An 18,925-nucleotide genomic window follows, 5' to 3' on the forward strand; every position below is an offset into this window, starting at 1 on the left:
AGATGACTTGAAGGTGTGAATATATTGATATGAGCAAGAAGTAAATGTTTCCTTTAGTAAGCCACTGAGATTTGGGAGTTCTTTATATTAAGAACTTGGTTACAGTAATATCATCAAATATGTTAAATTTCATACATTACTTTTCCATTTGTTCAATTGCATTTTATCTTACGCTCTTGAAACTATAAAACAATGTTTCTGTGTTTGAAAGAAACTCAGAATAATTTCTGTTGCTCTATGAAACCATTATTTTAGGGCTATTAGAAGAAGTGAAGGAATAAAATAGCTATGGAAATTAAGAAAGAACAGGCAGAAGTTCTGGGTTTAGTTCCTGGTACTAGCTTTGAGGAAGTCATCTTCTTCAAACCTCTCCTGTAAAATGTAATTATACGGTTCAGATTAGCATCTGTGAGCGTATTTTATAAACATATACAACTGCAAGATGGCAGAAATAATGGAAATGTAGTCAAAGTAACAAGTTTAAGGTTAGAATTATTACAGAAAGAGTTATTCTAATATCACATTTAAAAAGATCTTTCATTTACATTATCTAGGATTAACATTATCTGTCAATCCTAGTATTTGCTGTATCTCCTCATTTTTTAGGAATTATTTGAATCTTTTAAATTGTAGTATCTTTATTATTTGTATAATTCAGCATTTTATTATCAACTTAGGTAGGGAGGCTGGCTTTGGTTAATTTTATTTAGTTATATTTTGAGTTAAAGCTGGCCTAAGCTGACATTTTGTTAAGAATATAGTGATTGTTTCCAATAGGAATATGGCTGCAGCCCAATTCAAAATAGTCCTATTTATTCTCCTAAAAATCATACATAGCAACAAGAAGAATGAAACAACATTTTCAGCAAAACTAGCAGAAGGCAAAAACCTAAAACTCTAAATTTTGTGTATGGGGGGAAATGCCCAGCACCAGTGGAACCGAAGTTTAAAGCCACAGTCGCGTGGAGGGAAGAGTGGAACATGGCGGGGGTCCCAGAATGACTGCCCCAGAGAGCATCAAGCACTCACCGTCAGAGGAGAGGGCTCTACTCTGAGTCGGAACACTATGGGCAGGTGGGACTAAAACAAATAGGAGAGGACACGTCTGCTGAGGGAGGTGGAGAGAGGAGTCATGCGAAGTGCATGGAAGTGGCAGACATAAGAAAACCTGGCCAGTTCAAGGGGACAGCTTGTCCAGGAGATAAGGGCTGCATCCTCTGGTGGCAAAGTGAAGAAATCAAGTGCCTGGTGATCAGAGCCTTTGAGCCGGGTTAATGTTGGAGAATCTAAGGAAGACTGTCTACATTGGGTGACCAATGTCACCCAAACTGCTGATCTCTATAAGGAAACTTCAGGCCAGGAAATCTGGAAGGCTAATTTTGCCTCTTTTACTCCAAGAAAATCTAAGTGATTCAGATATTCTTAATCAGAAAGGTAGAACTACTAAATCCATCTAACGATCTCACTGTAAAGGGGGAGAGGAGGAACAAAACTATACTATAGATGAAGAAACTTCAGTAAGCAGAGAAAGATCGCAACACGACATTCAGACATGTGCTTGAAAAGCTAATGAAACCAAGAAGCAACACAATGCAGAATGACAGTGACTCACAGCAAAGATGGGCTGAGAAAAGGGAGTGATGCTCAGATCACCAGAGAGTGTGAAACCAGAGCTGGAAGCACTTTACAAAGATCTTGAAAGTAACCATTTCATAAATGAAAATCAAAATTACAAATGGCACAAGGGAGAACTGACCTTATAAAAAACACAGTAGAAGACATAGTGGATAGAATTAAGAAATGCAAAGAAATTAAAACAGAAATAGAAAGGATTCAAGAAAAATGATAAATAAAAGGCAGGTAAAGGAAATCCAACATTCCCATAGTGGAGTCTCTGAAAGGGACAGAGCAAATCTTTAAAACTGTAATTAGACAATTTTCTGAAATAAAAGACTTGAACCCACATTATTAAAAGGGTACACTGTGTAACTGGGAAAATTGACTAGGAATCATCAAAACAAAGGCTTTAGGAAAAAATGAATTATTTGTGAATTTAGCAATAAGGATTATAAGGAAAGAAAACCAGATTGGCATCAGATTTTCAAAAACAGTATTCAACCCCAGGAGACAGTGAAGTTCTACCTATGGGATACTCCTGGAAAGAAAAACTGTCCTTCAACCTGACTTTCAGGTAGATATGCATATGTAGGCTACAAAAACGTTGAACAACAAGAACTTAAGGAAAGAGTGCCTTCTGAGGAATTTCTCCCAACCAAAGACTAACTGAAGATACTTTAGCAGAGTAACTGCCAAACCTCAGGGAAGGAGTCATTATGTAGTATGTAAAGAGCACCTGCTCTGACGTGATACAGTATTGCAGCTAATACAGGTAGTGAGGGAGGTCGAAAATAGGATAAACTTTCTGATTGCCCTACCTTAGATACTTGGGAATCAGCCAGTTGGATTAAAGCTGAAAAGTCAAGCAGTGCTTCAAAGCGTAAACATATTAAAAGTACATAGTTAACCACTAAAGAGTAGAAAATTATTGAGTGAGGTTGGGCCGTGCAATAGGAGAGGCAGCAGGAAGAGGTCAGCAACTGACTTTATTATTTTTTGTAATAGAATCATTAGATACCATTTAGAGAAGAGATGACTGAGGGTATTACATGATGATACATGTGTAATAGTAACTGGTGGAGCAAAAGTCTAATCTACCCAAGCAGGAAAAGAACAACAACAAAAATACACGCACACACGCACAGACCAAACCATTTGTGAATGACGTTTAAAAAAAAAACACAACATCTAGAAAGACAGGGCGCCTGGGTGGCTTAGTCAGTTAAGTGTCTGACTCTTGAGTTGAGCTCCGGTCATGATCTCAGACTTATGAGATTGAGCACCGCCTCAGTCGCCACGCTCCGTACGGAGTCTGCTTGAGATTCTCTCCCTCTGCCTCTGTCCCTTCCCTCGCTTGGGTTCTCTTTTTCCCTCTCTCTCTCAAAATAAATAAATAAAATCTCTTTAAAAAAAAATTATATCTAGGAAGAGTAAATACAGCAGGAAAGAATGATCATTGAGGCTAATCTCTGTCATACCAATAAATGTAGATAAGCTTAACATTAGAAAAGTTTTCAGTTTGAATCATTGGGCAGATAAATGTATGTGAAATAAAAACTCTTAAACTAATTCAGAAATGTTAAAAATTAAAGTTGGGGCAAAGGTGAACCAAGCAAATGCTGTGCTGCAGGGGTAGTGATCTTAATACCATAAAGCCAAATTCAGGCCTAAAAATATTAATGAGCAAAAAAGGGCCCTGTATAATACTAATAAAATATAGCAGGTATTAGTATCTATACATCAAAGCACTGTAGCAACATTCATAAAACAGAAACTACTAGGGATGGAAGGAAAAGCAGAATTTACCTAAGACTGATGTAGTCAAAAAAATAAGTAAAGATATTGACAACCAAGCAACATTATCAATGTGATAAGTCTTCCAGATATATAATAGATTTTGTATCCTGATAATAGAGAAAATATACCTCTTCTCAAGTTTTTATGGAATAAATGGCAAAAAAAATCTAGAAAGTAGATATGATAGAAAAGAATTCTCTCATTCCAGTGCAGTCAAACTAGAAGTTGGTAACAAAATCAGGAGAAAGGGCTTATTTACCAAGAAATTAAAACTCTATTTACTCTTAAGTAGAAGGAAAAATAAAATACATGTCAAAATTGCAGTATTTTTTTACAAATAGGCTCCATACCCAGCACAGGGCCTGAACTCCCGACTTTGAGATCAAGGCCTGAGATCAAGTCAGACACTTAACCAACTGAGCCACCAGGTGCCCCCAAACTGCAGTATTTCTTGATGATGTTTAAAAACACAAGCTATTAGAATCTTTGGGGCACAAAACAAAGTTCAGAGAAAAGCCTTAAAATCTTACATCAGTAAAAAAGAAAGAATAAAAATAAAGGACTTAATACTGGACCTAAAAGGTTAGGAAAATGGGATGCTTGGCTCGGTCAGTTAAGTGTCTGCCTTCAGCTCAGGCCATGATCCCAGGGTCCTGGGACTGAGCCCCACGTCAGGCTCCTTGCTCAGCAGGGGGCCTGCTTCTCCCTCTGCTGCTCCCCCTGCTTATGCTCTCTCTCTCTGACAAATAAATAACAAAATCTTCAAAAAAAAAAAAAAAAAAAGGTTAGGAAAAGAGCAATAAAGAAAATCAAAAGAAAGAAGAAATTAATACATGTTAAAAATTAATGCATTAAAAGACAAAAATGGCAAAACTAATAAAAGGATAATGTATCATAATTAAATGAAGTTTATTTGAGGAATGCAAGGATGGTTCAATATTAAGAAATCTATTCATATAATAACAACATTAAAATATTAGTTGTAGTTGCCAGAGGTCACACCACTAGTAATGGCAGTGATTAGGATAAACCCACATCTAAACCCCAGGCTAGCCTCTTTCCACCCATATGCACTCACTGGTTATTAAAAAATAAAGTGAATCCATAGATGCACTGGATTGGATGTACTAGATATGTTAAAAAGGAGGACTTGGAGAAATAATCTGCCCGTGACAGTTATTACAGCCACCTAGGGTCACAGGAACCCTAGGAGGTCATCCATTTAAACCCCCATTTTCTGAATAACCCATACATGGCCACAAACCCACATACATTCTCAGACAGACACATGATACTCAACCCTCCACCTTGTATCTCCATGTCATGCATGAACCAGCTTATTATGAGCATCTGAAATAAAGGGAAATTTATTTCCTCCTGAGAGACTGGTCCCATTTGAGAAGCTCTTAGTATTAGAAAATTCATTTCATTGGGACAAAATCTTTCTCCCACTGGTCAGGGCACCAACCTCTGGGGTCTGTGAAAACATGGCTAGCCCCATGCCTGTGTCAGCCTTCATAAATTTGAAGACAGCTCTTGTGAGTCCTTGAATCTTCCATTCTTCAAGGTAAACTTATAGCCCTTCTTTTTTTAAATTTTATTATGTTAATTATGATACATTACATCATTAGTTTTTGATTTAGTGTTCCATGATTCATTGTTTGCGTATAACACCCAGTGCTCCATTCAGTACGTGCCCTCTTTAATACCCATCTCCAGGCTAACCCATCCCCCTACCCCCCTCCCCTCTAGAACCCTCAGTTTGTCTCAAGCAGCACCCCCTTTTCTTCCTGACTTCACTCCCATCCGAGTTCCAAGGCTTTCTGATTATTAAACTGCAGAGAGTTCAAATTTGCTATCACACAATTGGAACTAATTGTCTGAGATGATTTGCATCCATCAGTGCAAGGTTTATGGCTTTTTAGACCGAGTGGAAGATGAATAAATAACAGAGCTGGGGAAAAAAAAAAAGATATTAGTTGTAAAGTAGCATGATTATCTCCATAGAGGTGGAAAAGCATTTTACACAATTCAAGACCTATTCCTGATTGTAAAAAAATTAATTAAAAAAACCTTCATAAGGGAATCAGTGATACTTTTTTCAAACGTGATTAAAAGTGTGTGCGTGTGGGGGTGCCTGGGTGGCTCAGTTGTTAAGCATCTGCCTTCGGCTCAGATCATGATCCCGGGGTTCTGGGATCGAGCCTCACATCAGGCTCCCTGCTCAGCGGGAAGCCTGCTTCTCCCTCTCCCACTCCCCTTGCTTGTGTTCCCTCTCTCGCTGTGTCTCTCTCTCAAAGAAATAAAATCTTTAAAAAAAAAAAAACAAAACTCTTCCTTAAAAAAAAAAAAAGTGTGTGCGTGTGTATTTGTGTATATCTTGGCTTAAAAATCAGCATCTTACTAGTGGAAAAGTACTAGGGGCATATTCACCAAAATCAGGAACAAGACAGTGAGGCTCATTATTGTCACTGTAATTTATTATTGTATTAGCTCTTAGCCAACGTTATTTGTCAAGAGAAATATGTTGAAGTGTAAACACTGGGGAAGATGAGGTGTAAGAGAATCGCTAAAAAAGCCAAAAACCAGAGATAGAAAGAGGTACCAGTCTGCTCAGGCTGCTGCGACCTGGATGGCTGCAAAAAAAAGTTATTTTCTTGCAGGTTGGGAGCCTAACCAGATGGTGGTTTGGGCAGACTGTTTCTGGTGGGGGCTCTCTTCCTGGCTCATAGACAGACAGCCACCTTCTCACTGTGTCTTTCCATGGCCTTTCCTCTATGCATACGAAGCGTACCACCCTCATGGCCTCATTTCACCCTATTTACATCCCTAAAGTCCCCATCTCTAAATATAGTCACAGTGGGGGTTAGGGTTTCAGTATTTGAATTTGGAGAGGGACATCTTTAGTCCACAACAAAAGGTAATAGGTTACACGATATATATATAAACCAATAGGCTCCATGTATTGTAGACAGCTAGTTGGAAGATTTGAGAAAGAAAAGAAAAAGACTCATAATAGCAAAAGAAACAGCATCTAGTAATAAGTGGATAAAGCCTATAGAAGGAAGAATTTGAAACACTCCTTGTAGGCGTTCGTTCTTCCTTTTTTTTTTTTTTTTTTTTTTAAGATTTTATTTATTTGACAGAGAGAGACACAGTGAGAGAGGGAACACAAGCAGGGGGAGTGGGAGAGGGAGAAGCAGGCTTCCCGTGGAGCGGGGAGCCCGATGTGGAGCTCAATCCCACGACCCGGGACCATGACCCGAGCCCAAGGCAGATGCTCAACGACTGAGCCACCCAGGCGCCCCATGGGCGTTCTTATGTTGGAAGATTACAACAAAGTCAGTTCTAAGTTAATTTATAGATGTAATCAGAACCTAATAAAAATATCAAGAGTTTCTTTTTTTCTGATACTTGACGAATCTAAAAATTCATGTGAAAAAGATAGGAATACTCTGAAACATTAAAAGAGCAGTAGGGACCTGCCCCACGTGCGCACCAGCACAGCCTCTTAGCAACCATCATGCCTTGTCACTCTTCATCTGTGGTGGCCCCCAGCTGCTCCAGCCTGGTCAGGGTCCCCGGGGCCACTGCTGCCTCACCTTCTCCATCTCTCCTCCATTTGGAGTCAGTGAAATAATTTTGACATAGCTTTGCGTTCAGAGCAAGAAATCTGAATTTAATCAGTAAAATAAATAATCATGGTGTATATGGTCATCTTGGTTAGCCATCTCCCTCAGAGCGTGCCGGGAGAAAGACAAGGATGGTCATGGATTTCGTGTTATTAATCTTGGCCAAATGCGATCGGACTAGAAGTTCATGTTACCCACAACCACGTGGGATATGAGTGTGAGTGGTGCCTAAAAAAAAAAACCTGGAGTTCCAGTTTTAGAGGAGAGGGTGGTGGTGACTAGAAGGCCGGGAACCCTGGGGTGTCCCTTCAGTGTTCCTGAGCATGGACTGGGCACACGGACACCCTGGACGTAGGTCACTGCTGTGACATCTCATCCATCCACACCAAAGAGTACAATTCCCGTACAACACATAAATAAAAGTTTTACATATGAAAAAGAAATAATAGTGGTCTTTAATATGTAAAATGATGATCTATCTTCACTCATAATAAGAAATACAGATCAGAGTTAAACTGAGACACCAGATTTTACGAATTCAAAAGTTTGATATTGCCCTCAGTTAGCAAGTCTCTCTTTTGTGAAAGAAAACAGGGAAAACAAGATATTTATTTGTATATTTTAGTGTTTGCATAAAGGAACACCAGAAGGATGAATAAGAAACTGGGGAGAAAACCCCAATCACCTCTTTGGGCCACCAAGAGGGGCCGTGAGACCGGGTGAAAGGTGCTTGAATGAGCATGAGAATTCTTTGTGTATAGGTTTTGGGGTTTTTTTTTTTTAAGATTTTTTACTTATTTATTTGACAGAGAGAGATCACAAATAGGCAGACAGGCAGGCAGAGGGAGAGGGAGAAGCAGGCTCCCTGCTGAGCACAGAGCCCGATATGGGGCTCGATCCCAGGACCCTGGAATCATGACCTGAGCCGGAGGCAGATGCTTAACCATCTGAGCCACGCAGGCGTCCCTGTGTATAGGTTTTTATATGGTTTGACTTCGAACTCATGCAGAGATTATTCAGAAGATATGACCATGCTGAAGTTATATAAGTGAATTTGGGTTTGGTTTTATTCAGGAGGCAACTGCTTTCACTCCAAAGTACAGCAAATTTCCCTTTGAAGTTCAGAATTGTTATTTTAATCAGATATTGGTCAGAATCTACTTTTGGTGATTTTATTTTTTTTAAAGATTTTTTTTCTATTTATTTGACAGAGACACAGTGAGAGAGGGAACACAAGCAGGGGGAGTGGGAGAGAGAGAGGGAGAGGGAGAAGCAGGCTTCCCGAGGAGCAGGGAGCCCAATGTGAGGCTCAATCCCAGGGCCCTGGGATCATGACCTGAGCCGAAGGCAGACTCTTAACAACTGAGCCACCCAGGTGCCCCTACTTTTGGTGATTTTTAAATGTCAGTCCAATGTGTATGTGTTATTGTTTACTGTAAGAGCTGTTTAATTCCATAACATTTTTTCATTTGGGGGAATAAAATGGAGATATGAGAGGGTAATCTGGTAACTTTTTTTTTACTTCAGTAGTTGTGAAACCTATTGTTTCAATTTCATAATTATGTAATAAACCAAATGCAGATATTTAAATACAAAATCCAAGTAAAGGATTATACCTAATCCAAATAAAAGCTCACACTTTTTCTAATTATGTGAACTAATTACTTAAAAGGTATGAAAATTTTAGAATTCTAAAGAAAATCCCTAAATTAGAATATCCTTTCCAAAAGTTCTTCTGTAGAACATTTTTTTTTTAATTTTATCTTCTCTCATCACTCATCCTAGAAAAAAAAAAAAAAAAAGGACATCTCCTACATTAAGATATATCTGACTTCAGATGGATGCAGTTTCAGCTTAAGGGCCTCCAGACATAGTTATAAAAAAATTTACCATTAGAAAGCTCAAACCAGTCTTCTGAGATCCACTCAGTTGGAATTTTTTTAGCTTCAGGTAATGGCCCAGCTCCATCTATTGTTAAAGGGGGATATGTTGCAATGTAGTCCCTCTTTTTTTTGAATGAAGTTCTGTTTCTCATTGGGAATTTGTTTGTTTCTGCTCAAAGCCAAAGAGCACTCCCAGCTTAACTCCACTTCAAATAAAAGGTCGGTGTATATTTTTTGGACCTTAAAAATAATGTGAAATCAGCCTCAAGCTCCTATGAAGATGAAAGAGGTCATGAATTCTTATTGAAAACCTGTTCTTGGGGCACCTGGGTGGCTCAGATGGTTAAGCGTCTGCCTTTGGCTCAGGTCATGATCTCAGTCCTGGGATCAAGCCCCGCATCGGGCTCCCAGCTCAATGGGGAGTCTGCTTCTCCCTCTCTCTCTGCCTCTCCTGCTTGTGTGCGTGCTCTCTCTCACACATAAATAAATAAAATCTTAAAAAAAAAGAAAGAAAGAAGACCTGTTCTTACCTCACCAAGAACCAAGGTGAGACCAGCAAGCTTCTATGCTGTTTCTGCGGGGCAATTTGTTTTCTAGGTCACCTTTCACTGTGAGTGTAAGACTCATTTGTGTGCATAGGATATCTCTTACGCTCCTCCCTGCCCTGAGTGGGCCCAAAGCTTCGCCTGCTGTCCTTCTGAGATCAACCCTCTAAGCCCCAAGGTTTAGGCCACCTAGGAAGCTTGAGATTTCCTAGGTACAGGGCCTTCAGTGTTTGCTTATATCCTTGGACTCATATTCCTACCTCTTCTCTGCCCTTAAATGAAGTCTTTACTTTTAAAAACTAAACCATCCCACAAAAAAAATAAAAATAAAAATAAAAAATAAACCATCTATTTAGAAGACATTATTAATATTTTAATCTAGCATTTTTTAGTAGGATTTCAAGATCTCTGGTTCATCCTATCGCTGGAAACTGAAGTCTTAACCTCTTGATTTGCAAAAATCTGCCTTAAATCGTACACTCTGGGTAATTTTCCTTACAGAGGAGTAAGAGGCTTACTCCTCTGAGGGGAATGAGAAAGAATTTGTCAGCAGCGGTCTCCAGTAGACTGACAGACAGTATTTCAGCAGTCAGATCCACTGAGTTCAATTGGTTACCCTGTTTTGACGATCTTTGTTCAAGGCACTGCAGCCAACATCAACATTCTGGAGGGAATTAGCAATTTAGTATAGATCTGTGTGCTTGATGTGCTTTCTTCTTATTATTGAGATGCCTAAAATGAATGAAGTGCTGGAGAGAGCTTGACATAATGTGTATGAGGGTTCAGTGCAAGTTTTGGGAAAATAAGCGATGAGTTCATTAGGCATCTGTAGATTTTGAAGTTAGAATGCAGATTTCATAGAATAAGTGTTTGATAGAAAGGCATAGAAATAGTTAAAGATAAATCAGAATTTCACCTATGAATCTTCTCATGTTAGAGTTTAACCTCTTGCTAGTATTCTGTATAAATCAAGTGGAAATATTTTCTGTCCCGTTACAAATTTAGTTCCTTCTCTCTTTATGTAAACTGTTGTGGTGAGTGATAACATATAGAAAAATTCACCTCTGCCAAACCTTCTCTGAATCTCTTCTTGTTAGTTGCTTCACCTGCCTTTCTAGAATAATTTAAACAAACTTCTGTTAGGTCACTTACCATGTGGCATCACTGAAATGTACTGTTTTGAAGTTGTTTTTCCTTTTAAATGAATTTGCCTGCCCTAATAATAATAGTAATAAAAGCTTCACTTGTGAGTGCTGCCTGTGTGACCAGACACAGATATATATCACATTTATACTTTATTACCTGTGAGATAGAAGTAAGTACTCCATTTTCCAGATGAGGAAATGGAGACATATGGAAGCAAAGTAACTTTGTCCAACTCTTCAAGACTAAATAGCAAGACTAGGATTTAAAGTTGATATGACCCTCCTCCCCCCACCACTATCTTATAACTATTCTGTACTGGCAAGAACATTACATTCTTTACTTTTGTTACTGCCCTAGTGCCTGGATTGGTTTCTAGCTCAAAACAGGTGCTCAGGGAACATCTACTGAATGAAAAAAAGATGAACATTGAAACACTGCATTATGTGTTTCACCTTTATGAATTTAGAGTGATCTCCAACAGGTGTTTACAAATACACCAAAGTTTTGAGTCTTGGGATATTAAAGACTAGGAGTGTGGCAACTATCAAATTCTAAGTGTGTATGCGCCTACATGCACACACACGTAAGATGTATTAGGTAAGTAATTGCCCTAGAATTAGAACTTTAATATATATTGCAGAATCAAAATATTCAGGTATTTGTGTCTCTAACCTATCATGAGCTTTCCATCACTTAGCTTAGGGGTGGGCAGGCTACTAGCCACGTATAGGCCGAATCCGGCCTGCCGCCTCTTTTCATAAATACAAGTTCCCTTGGAACACAGTCATGCCCGTTGGTTTACATGTTGTGTGGCTGCTTCTGTGCTACAGAACAGAGTTGAGTGGTTGCAACAGAGATGACATGGCCAGCAGAGCCTAAAATATTTACTGTATAACTCTGTAGAAAGTTTGCCGATTCCTGGCATAGATCGTGCTGTTGTTCTATGACTTGGTTGACTATTACCCTGCTCTGTTTCAAGGGTCTTCATGATAGATTTGAAATTCAGCCAGGTGATGCTTGTCTGTTCATAAATGGACTTCGTGTTGATATGAGTGCTTATGATCCTTTTAGGTAAGTATTAAATTACTAATACAAAACTGTATATTAGTTTATATTAATATGAACTGTGATTTATATAAGGGAAAATATTTAGTATTTGCCAAAATGCAAATAATCACTCTAAAGGTAAAGCAAAGACATGTTTTTGTGCAAAACAATTCTATTATTTTGCTAGAATACTCTCAAATGTCTTAGGATGCAGACCTGGGAGAGACCTTGGAGACATTTGCTCAGATGTGAAAACTGAAGTTTCTAAACCTTGCGCCTGTAGTTGTCACATTTTTGGAAACTGTCTTTCCTTAGTAGGTCTGTCCTTTAGCAGGGAAGTTCCATGGGACTGCACTGAGCAGCCAGGGACTCTACCCCCCAGAAAGGAATTGAAAGGAGCACAGGACATTTTCCCAGAAGAATGGAATTAACAGAAAGAGTTTAAAGTACTTGTATTTGTCAGAAAGGAAATTTGAAATTGTAGAATTCAGGGTGTTGTGTATTTTCGTAGGTCAAAAAAAATTATTAAAAAATGCTGTAGAGCAGGGGCACCTGGGTGGCTCATTCGGTTAAGTGTCTGCCTTTGGCTCAGGTCCGGATTTCGGTGTCCTGGGATCGAGCCCCTGTTGGTCTCCCTGCTCAGCAGGGAGCCTGCTTCTTCCTCTCCCTCTGCGCATCCCACTGCTCATGTGTCCCCCCCGCCCCCGCAAATAAAATGTTTAAAAAAAAATGCTGTAGGGCAAAATTAGAAAGTCTTGTATTTGTCATGAGCATTGATCCACAAATTAATCATGGGCCAAATAGAAGAAAAACCAAACTGAATTTATTTTACTTTTAAAGAGAAGCATAAAACTACTTTAAAAATTCATATTTATAAGATAAATTTAGTAAACACAATACTTTAGTTCAGATATTCAATTTTAATTCAATTGAATATACTTCCATTGAACTTCAATTGATTAAATGTTTATTTCCTTTTCTTACCAGTTTGGGAAGAGTAGGAAAATGTACGAAAGGCTGAGAAATACAGTAGCCCAAATGAGGCTTTTCTCTTTATTTAGTTGGATCCTTGGGGAAAATGATAGCTAAGATACATCGGGTAAGCACTATCCACAGCAGGAGTAAAGCGGTTGTTAGCTGCTGGCCTGCAAGCCTCAGCAGGAGAAATGCCATCTGTGCTCAGGAATGGTGAAAACGGGTTTAAGAGAGGGAGTAAGTGGTGGGTAGATTTTGGGAAGGTTTTCATAGCAGGAACACTTTGCCTAGTTATTTAGAAAGGCTGCAGGTTATTCAGGAAATACAGCCCCCTTAGCTCCTGCAGCTGGTGGGTAGTGATCTGTGCAACTTGTGACACATTCTGTTCCTCACTGATGTGATCACTAGCTGCATCTCCTCTGAGGCCCTTCAAGGAGGACAAGAAAAGATGTGAGGATGTTTATATCTTCTAACATTTTTAGCACAAAATAAATTCCCAGAAAGAAATCAGAACATGGAGAATAAAAATCAGTGTGGATCCTGGAAGAGAATGATTCAGGAAAGAGGAGAAGGAAGGAAAATGTCATGTTCCTGAGGTTATATCCTAGATCCAGAGAGAGGTCCCCTGTGACTAGTATTGCAGAATTACCCGTTTGGGGAAAGAACGGGAGTGAGGAATTATTTTACACTTCTTTCCTACTGCCCATCTCTCCCTGCATTGTGGGTTGTAGAAGACTGATGCAGTCCTTGCCTTCGGACCCTGGAAGTAGTGGGAGGGGCCCAAGCCTCGGTGGGCCCAGCTGGTCGGCACTGGTTGAGTCAAGGCCTGGTCCAAGCCTGGCTCTCATCCCCCGGGGAGGTTAGCTGCAGAAGGCCATGGCCAGGGAGGAAGGCAGGTAGGGCTGAGTAAATTTGAGGAGGTCCATAAATGGTGTCTCACATCTCTACCTTAGAACCACTGACACATCTTTTTCTCTAAGCAATCACCTCAACCACAGATTTGAGCAGACAAACTGGTACAAAGTGGATGTTAATCATTTTGATAGCCAACCTATTCTGCTTGAGCTGTGTCCCCACAGTATACCTACCAGAAAGAAAGACATAACAAAGGTGTCTTGATATCCCTACTTGGGTGGTTTTTCTCTGTATCTTAATGAAGTTGTCTGGCTCAGAATCCTTTGGGGCTCTCGATTAAATATGTATTTGTAATGCATGTAACATTAAAATTCAGTATTATAAAATCAATATTAAAATTGAATCCAGTGAATATCTGAGTGCCTACTATGCTATAGAAACTGGTAGATATTGGGGGTGTAGTGGTGAAGAAGACAGAAATAAGTGGTCTAGTAGGATAACTGATAGTAAATATATAATGATAGTGCAGTAAGTTTACAAAAGATAAAGTGTAGTGCTCTGGGAGTATATAACTCCAGAGATTTAAACTAGTTCTTGGTGGAACATGGGGACAGTAGAAATGTCAGATTTCTTCAAGGAAGTGATCATTTAAACTAACACTTAAAGGACAGATCAGGCAAAGTGGGGGGGGGGGGGTTCTGCAAGCAGTGACACATTTGAGAAAATGAAAATCCACTCCTGTGGCCAGGCTGTGGAGTGAGGAGGAGCCAGAAGAAGCTGAGGTCACACAGGTGGGCAAGGGGCAGATTGTGCAACCAGGTTTCAGATTTTCACCTTTCCTCTCTAGGGCAGGAGAAGCCAGTGAAGGGCTCTGAGCAAATCTAAAGATAGTAACTATTTAAAAGAGAAGCATGATAAATTATATTGTTTCAAACTCCAGAGATATAAGGAGTTTTCCTGATAAACAAACCTAGCACATTTAAAGAACCATTTTTTTTAATTGGTAGCCAAAATTCAAGATTTGAAAAGAGCAAGGAAGAAACATGCTTATTGAGGGCAACTGTGTGCCCAGTAGGGAATTAATTTAATCTTAATGCCTTATAAAGTGATTATCACCATTCTCTTTTTTAGACAGGGAAATGAAGACTCAAATGTCACACAAAGATAGGGACACAGCTGGCAAATAGTAGCAGGATTTAAAATCTCATGCTCTTTCCAGTGTACCCCGTAACTCGATCTGGTCTTTCTATTGATGGTTTTTCTTGGAAACTAGATTGAGATTACAAAGATGGTAGATACAAAAGCTATGGAGACTATTAAAGTTCTGTTGCCCCAAAAAAGTGTCTGATCAGTAAGCATCATAAAATTTTAAAAATGGAGAAAACATTGGCAATGCAATCCAGAATTCTTATTTTACAAATAAGAGAATTTAGACTAAAGGGGTTAAGAACTTCAAGAAGCCACACGTGAAGTAGCTAAATCTTATTATTAGAAGGGTGATTTGTGGTATCAAAGCTAGTGCTCTCTCTACCACACTCATCCTCTAATAGATGGGAGGGGAGGCTAAAAATCGTGCTTTGTAAAGCAGTGGTTAGAACTGCTTAGGATACAGATGTTCAGAGGTAAGTCCTCCAGGCCAACTTGAAATACTTAAAAAAAAAAAACAAAAAACTGCTTTTGTAAGAGTTCAGATATTAGATCTTTACTTTTTAAATATAGATCTCTAGGGGCACCTGGGTGGCTCAGTCAGTTAAGCATCTGCCTTGGGCTCAGGTCATGATCCCAGGGTCTTGGGATCGAGCCCACGCGATTCTCCCTTTCCTCTCCGCTCCTACTCTCTTGCTATCTCTGTTGCTATCTCTGTCTCTCTCCCTCTCAAATAAATAAAATCTTTTTTTTTTAGGATTTATTTATTCATTTGATAGAGCTCAAGCAAGGGGAGTTGCAGACAGAGGGAGAGGGAGATGAGCCGAAGGCAGATGCTTAACTGACTGAGCCACCCACGTGCCCCTAAATAAAGTAAAATCTTTAAAAATAAAAATAAGTGTAGATCTCTATAGACCTCCCTGAGAATGGTATTCTAAAATCCATATATTGCTTTATTCTGATTCTGTTCATTTCTGAAAAGCAAAGTGATTTCCATGATTGGATTTTTTTAAGGAAGCAGTTAGGTTAATATTATAAATATGAATTTTAACACTTGGTTTCTAAAAGTAATAAAGTTCTTTCTTGCCTGGTAAAGTTTTACCTTTTCAAACATAAGCACACTTTACCACAGTTGGTAAAGCCTTATCTTTACAGCTACAGGGAGGCACTGTCTTCCCACAACTTTCATATCCCCATTCTGTGCACCAGCTGCGGGACCTGGGTGGGAGACCACCTGTCTGGCCTCACCTGCACCACTTGGGACTTCCTGAGGAGTTGTGAGAGGCGCTCTGTTTGGAAAGAACGTGGCACTTACCTGGCACATGTGGGAGCTTGATCAGTAGGCGTTTAAAGACTCAAACTGCCCAGACTTTTTGCCAGTAGGGTTATTTATTGATGTTGTTATTTTTTAGCAGTAATATTTTCTGTCATGTTTAAAAGCTCTCAGAGTATTATATATATGATTAGAAATTTTTATATGTATTTCAAACAGATGTGAACTTTGGCTTTAATGGCTCTTTTTCTGTGCTAAAATTTTATATTTTAGGTCCTATTTGAGCTTCCCTTGTTTTCATAGTAGATTTACCAAAATAGTGACCTAGGATATTTTTCCCTTCATTTTTGGCTCACTCAGGGGTGAGCATATCTTCACTTCTTTGCTAAAGAATGTAATAAATATACCTTGTTGCCTTACCTTTTAAATAACAAGATTTTGTCACCACACACAAAAAAGTCAACATGAGTTTACCCCAGGTAACTAATTAGAACTCCTTGTCTTGTTTGTTAATGAGTTTAATAATATTTTTTCCTGCTGTTAATAAAAATACCAGTGGAATTCATTTCTAATGCTTTAAGAAAGCTATAAACTTTAAAGGTTTTTTTTTTAATTTGGCGAATCAAAATAAAACTTATTTTTTTTCTTTAAAAGTCTTTTGGATATGCTGAAACTAGAAGGAAAAATGATGAATGGCCTCCGCAATCTTGGGATCAACAAAGAAGATATTAGCAAATTTTTAAAATTAAACTCACATGTTTTGGACCATACCTATGCATTAGATATTAGGCATTCTTCTGTAATGGTAAGTGCTCATGTAATTCCTTGTTTTTAAAACCTTTAGATTTAAGACTTAATATAAAACCAAATATTGGCAGACTTTCAAATAAATTTAAGCATTTTGAAAGAGGTTGCAGAACTCAAAAGAAAAGTAAAAATACGGACTCATCCCCCTCTCATTCTCATATCTTTTCTCCCCCTCTTCCTGTTCTGGGCATTTCCTCTCAAGAGCTCACTCCTTCAGGATCCTTTCCAGCTTTAAAAAAACAAACACGAACAACCAAGTAACCCCATGAACAACAGCAACAAAACATCAAATAATTAAAATCTGAGGAATGTAAGAATACAACCTACTATCGTGAGAACCTTGCCTGGCCAGCTTACAGGGGCCTCCAAGCGTTCTGGTCTATGCTACCACCTGTGGAAACTGGGAATCTGCTCACCTCACCCCTGCTTGCAGCGAGGGTGCCGTCCCATCCTCAGTGTGGCCTGTGAGGCTGTCAGTGGCCTTCTCCCTCCTTTCATTTCTTAGACTGTGAAGTACTCCTCTCACCACTTTCCCTTCTCTCTTTTGCCAGGGAAGCAATGTTTCCCCTCTCTATCCAGTCAACTCCCGCTCTTTCTTCAGGTTTTGCTCCAAACAGTACTTCCTGAGAGAAGCTGACCTCAACTACCCAGATTAGAAGGTGTTTTCATATAGGCATTGTATTGAGGAGCCCCAGGATCAGCCTCAGGCTCAGTGATATGCTAAAGAGACTCAGGAAGCCTCACAATTGTTAGACCCTTGGTTACAATCTATTAGAGCAGCAGAGGGAGAGAGAGCATGAGGCAAAGGCCAGAGGAAACCAGGCGGGAGTTTCCAAGAAGCTGCTCCTCACGGAGTCATAGACAACATGCTTGATTTCATGTGTGACAATCCGTGCCGGGCTAGCCTGACCCGGGAGTTCAGGGTTCGAAAAGGGGTCTGTTGTATGGGAATGTAATGCCTGTGTGACTGATCTCAGTCACTGAAGCTCCAGACCCTCCGAGGAAAAGCGGGTATTCATCCTCATGTTCACAGAAACTCCATGCAGCAGGAACCTCAGCATGGGAGGAACTGTATCAGAACATTTCAAGAGTGAGTTCTCAGAAGCCAACCTAGAGAACCTTTGTCACAGAAACAGGCCCTTCTAGGGAATGTGCAAGGTGTGAGCAAGCTGGCCCGCCGAGTTAACCCTTTCTACCCCTCCACATACACACACGTGTGTGTTTGTATATATACATATTTATTATGTTACAGAACTACCAGTCTTTCCGTATACTTTGCACAGTGAATTATTATAATTTTATAATTTTGTCCTATGATTCTTTGATGTCTTTGTTTCTTACTAGACTATATAAACTTCTTGAAAGTAGGAATTTTATCCATTTTTTTCTCACCATTATGTCCTTGGTTTTAGTAGGTACTCAATAAACATAAGTATTCTTTGAACAAATAAGTAAATATCTCAAACCAACATAAAACATAATTTGTAACAATGAAACTCTGAGAACATTCTAATTACGGCACAATCAATATAAATATGTCCATATCACCATTATGATTTAACGGTGTAAAAAAGTATAACTATTAGAAATGAGAAAATAAAAGTATTATGTGACAGATTATATAACTAAAACTCCTCCAAAACAGCATTTTAATTAATAAGACCTTAGTAAAATGGGTTTGAAGTGACAGTAAGCAGGTCAAAAGCTTTATTTCCAAAAACCATTTGGAAAACACGGTGATTTATTCATAATAACATAAAAATTCAGATACCTTGATAATATCTTTACTATGTAATAATCTTAATAACCAATAATAAAACTACAGCTTAACTGAGGAAATGCAGAAAGATAGAAGGACGCCTGGACAGAGTATTAATTGGCGCAGACTTGGAAGCAGCTGTGGCTGTGGCGTCCTTCCCGCGTTTATAAATTTTGATCTAAGTAATTTCCCTGGAAAGTACCATCAAGAAATAGTAGGAAATGGAGAAAAGTATTTATTCCCAAAGATATGATCATTACTGCATATTCTTAAAACCAAATAGAAATGAGTTAAGTATATAACAGAAATATTGTAAATTGTGTATCCATGTGCTTGGGTATATTATTCAGACATTAGAATCATGCTTATAATCATGCTTCAGCAACCAGAAACAATGACTGTGCTCTCATGTTAAGTAAGAAACACAGACTTACATGATATAT

At 39.0% G+C, this 18,925-nt stretch overlaps 1 protein-coding gene across 3 annotated transcripts in view; it reads left to right on the forward strand.

The window, feature by feature from the left end:
* Positions 1 to 18,925, forward strand: part of UGGT2 (UDP-glucose glycoprotein glucosyltransferase 2) — a 177,980-nt gene that overhangs the window by 59,876 nt on the left and 99,179 nt on the right. For all 3 annotated transcript variants that reach the window (XM_035003168.1, XM_035003169.1, XM_035003170.1), the window contains 2 exons: positions 11,600 to 11,691; positions 16,571 to 16,721. In XM_035003168.1, the coding sequence (XP_034859059.1) occupies positions 11,600 to 11,691; positions 16,571 to 16,721 (243 nt within the window). The remainder of the gene's footprint in view (positions 1 to 11,599; positions 11,692 to 16,570; positions 16,722 to 18,925) is intronic.

Source organism: Mirounga leonina, unplaced genomic scaffold (genome assembly GCF_011800145.1).
Source record: "Mirounga leonina isolate KUSES-001 unplaced genomic scaffold, KU_Mleo_1.0 Mir_127, whole genome shotgun sequence".
Taxonomy (NCBI): Eukaryota; Metazoa; Chordata; class Mammalia; order Carnivora; family Phocidae; genus Mirounga; species Mirounga leonina.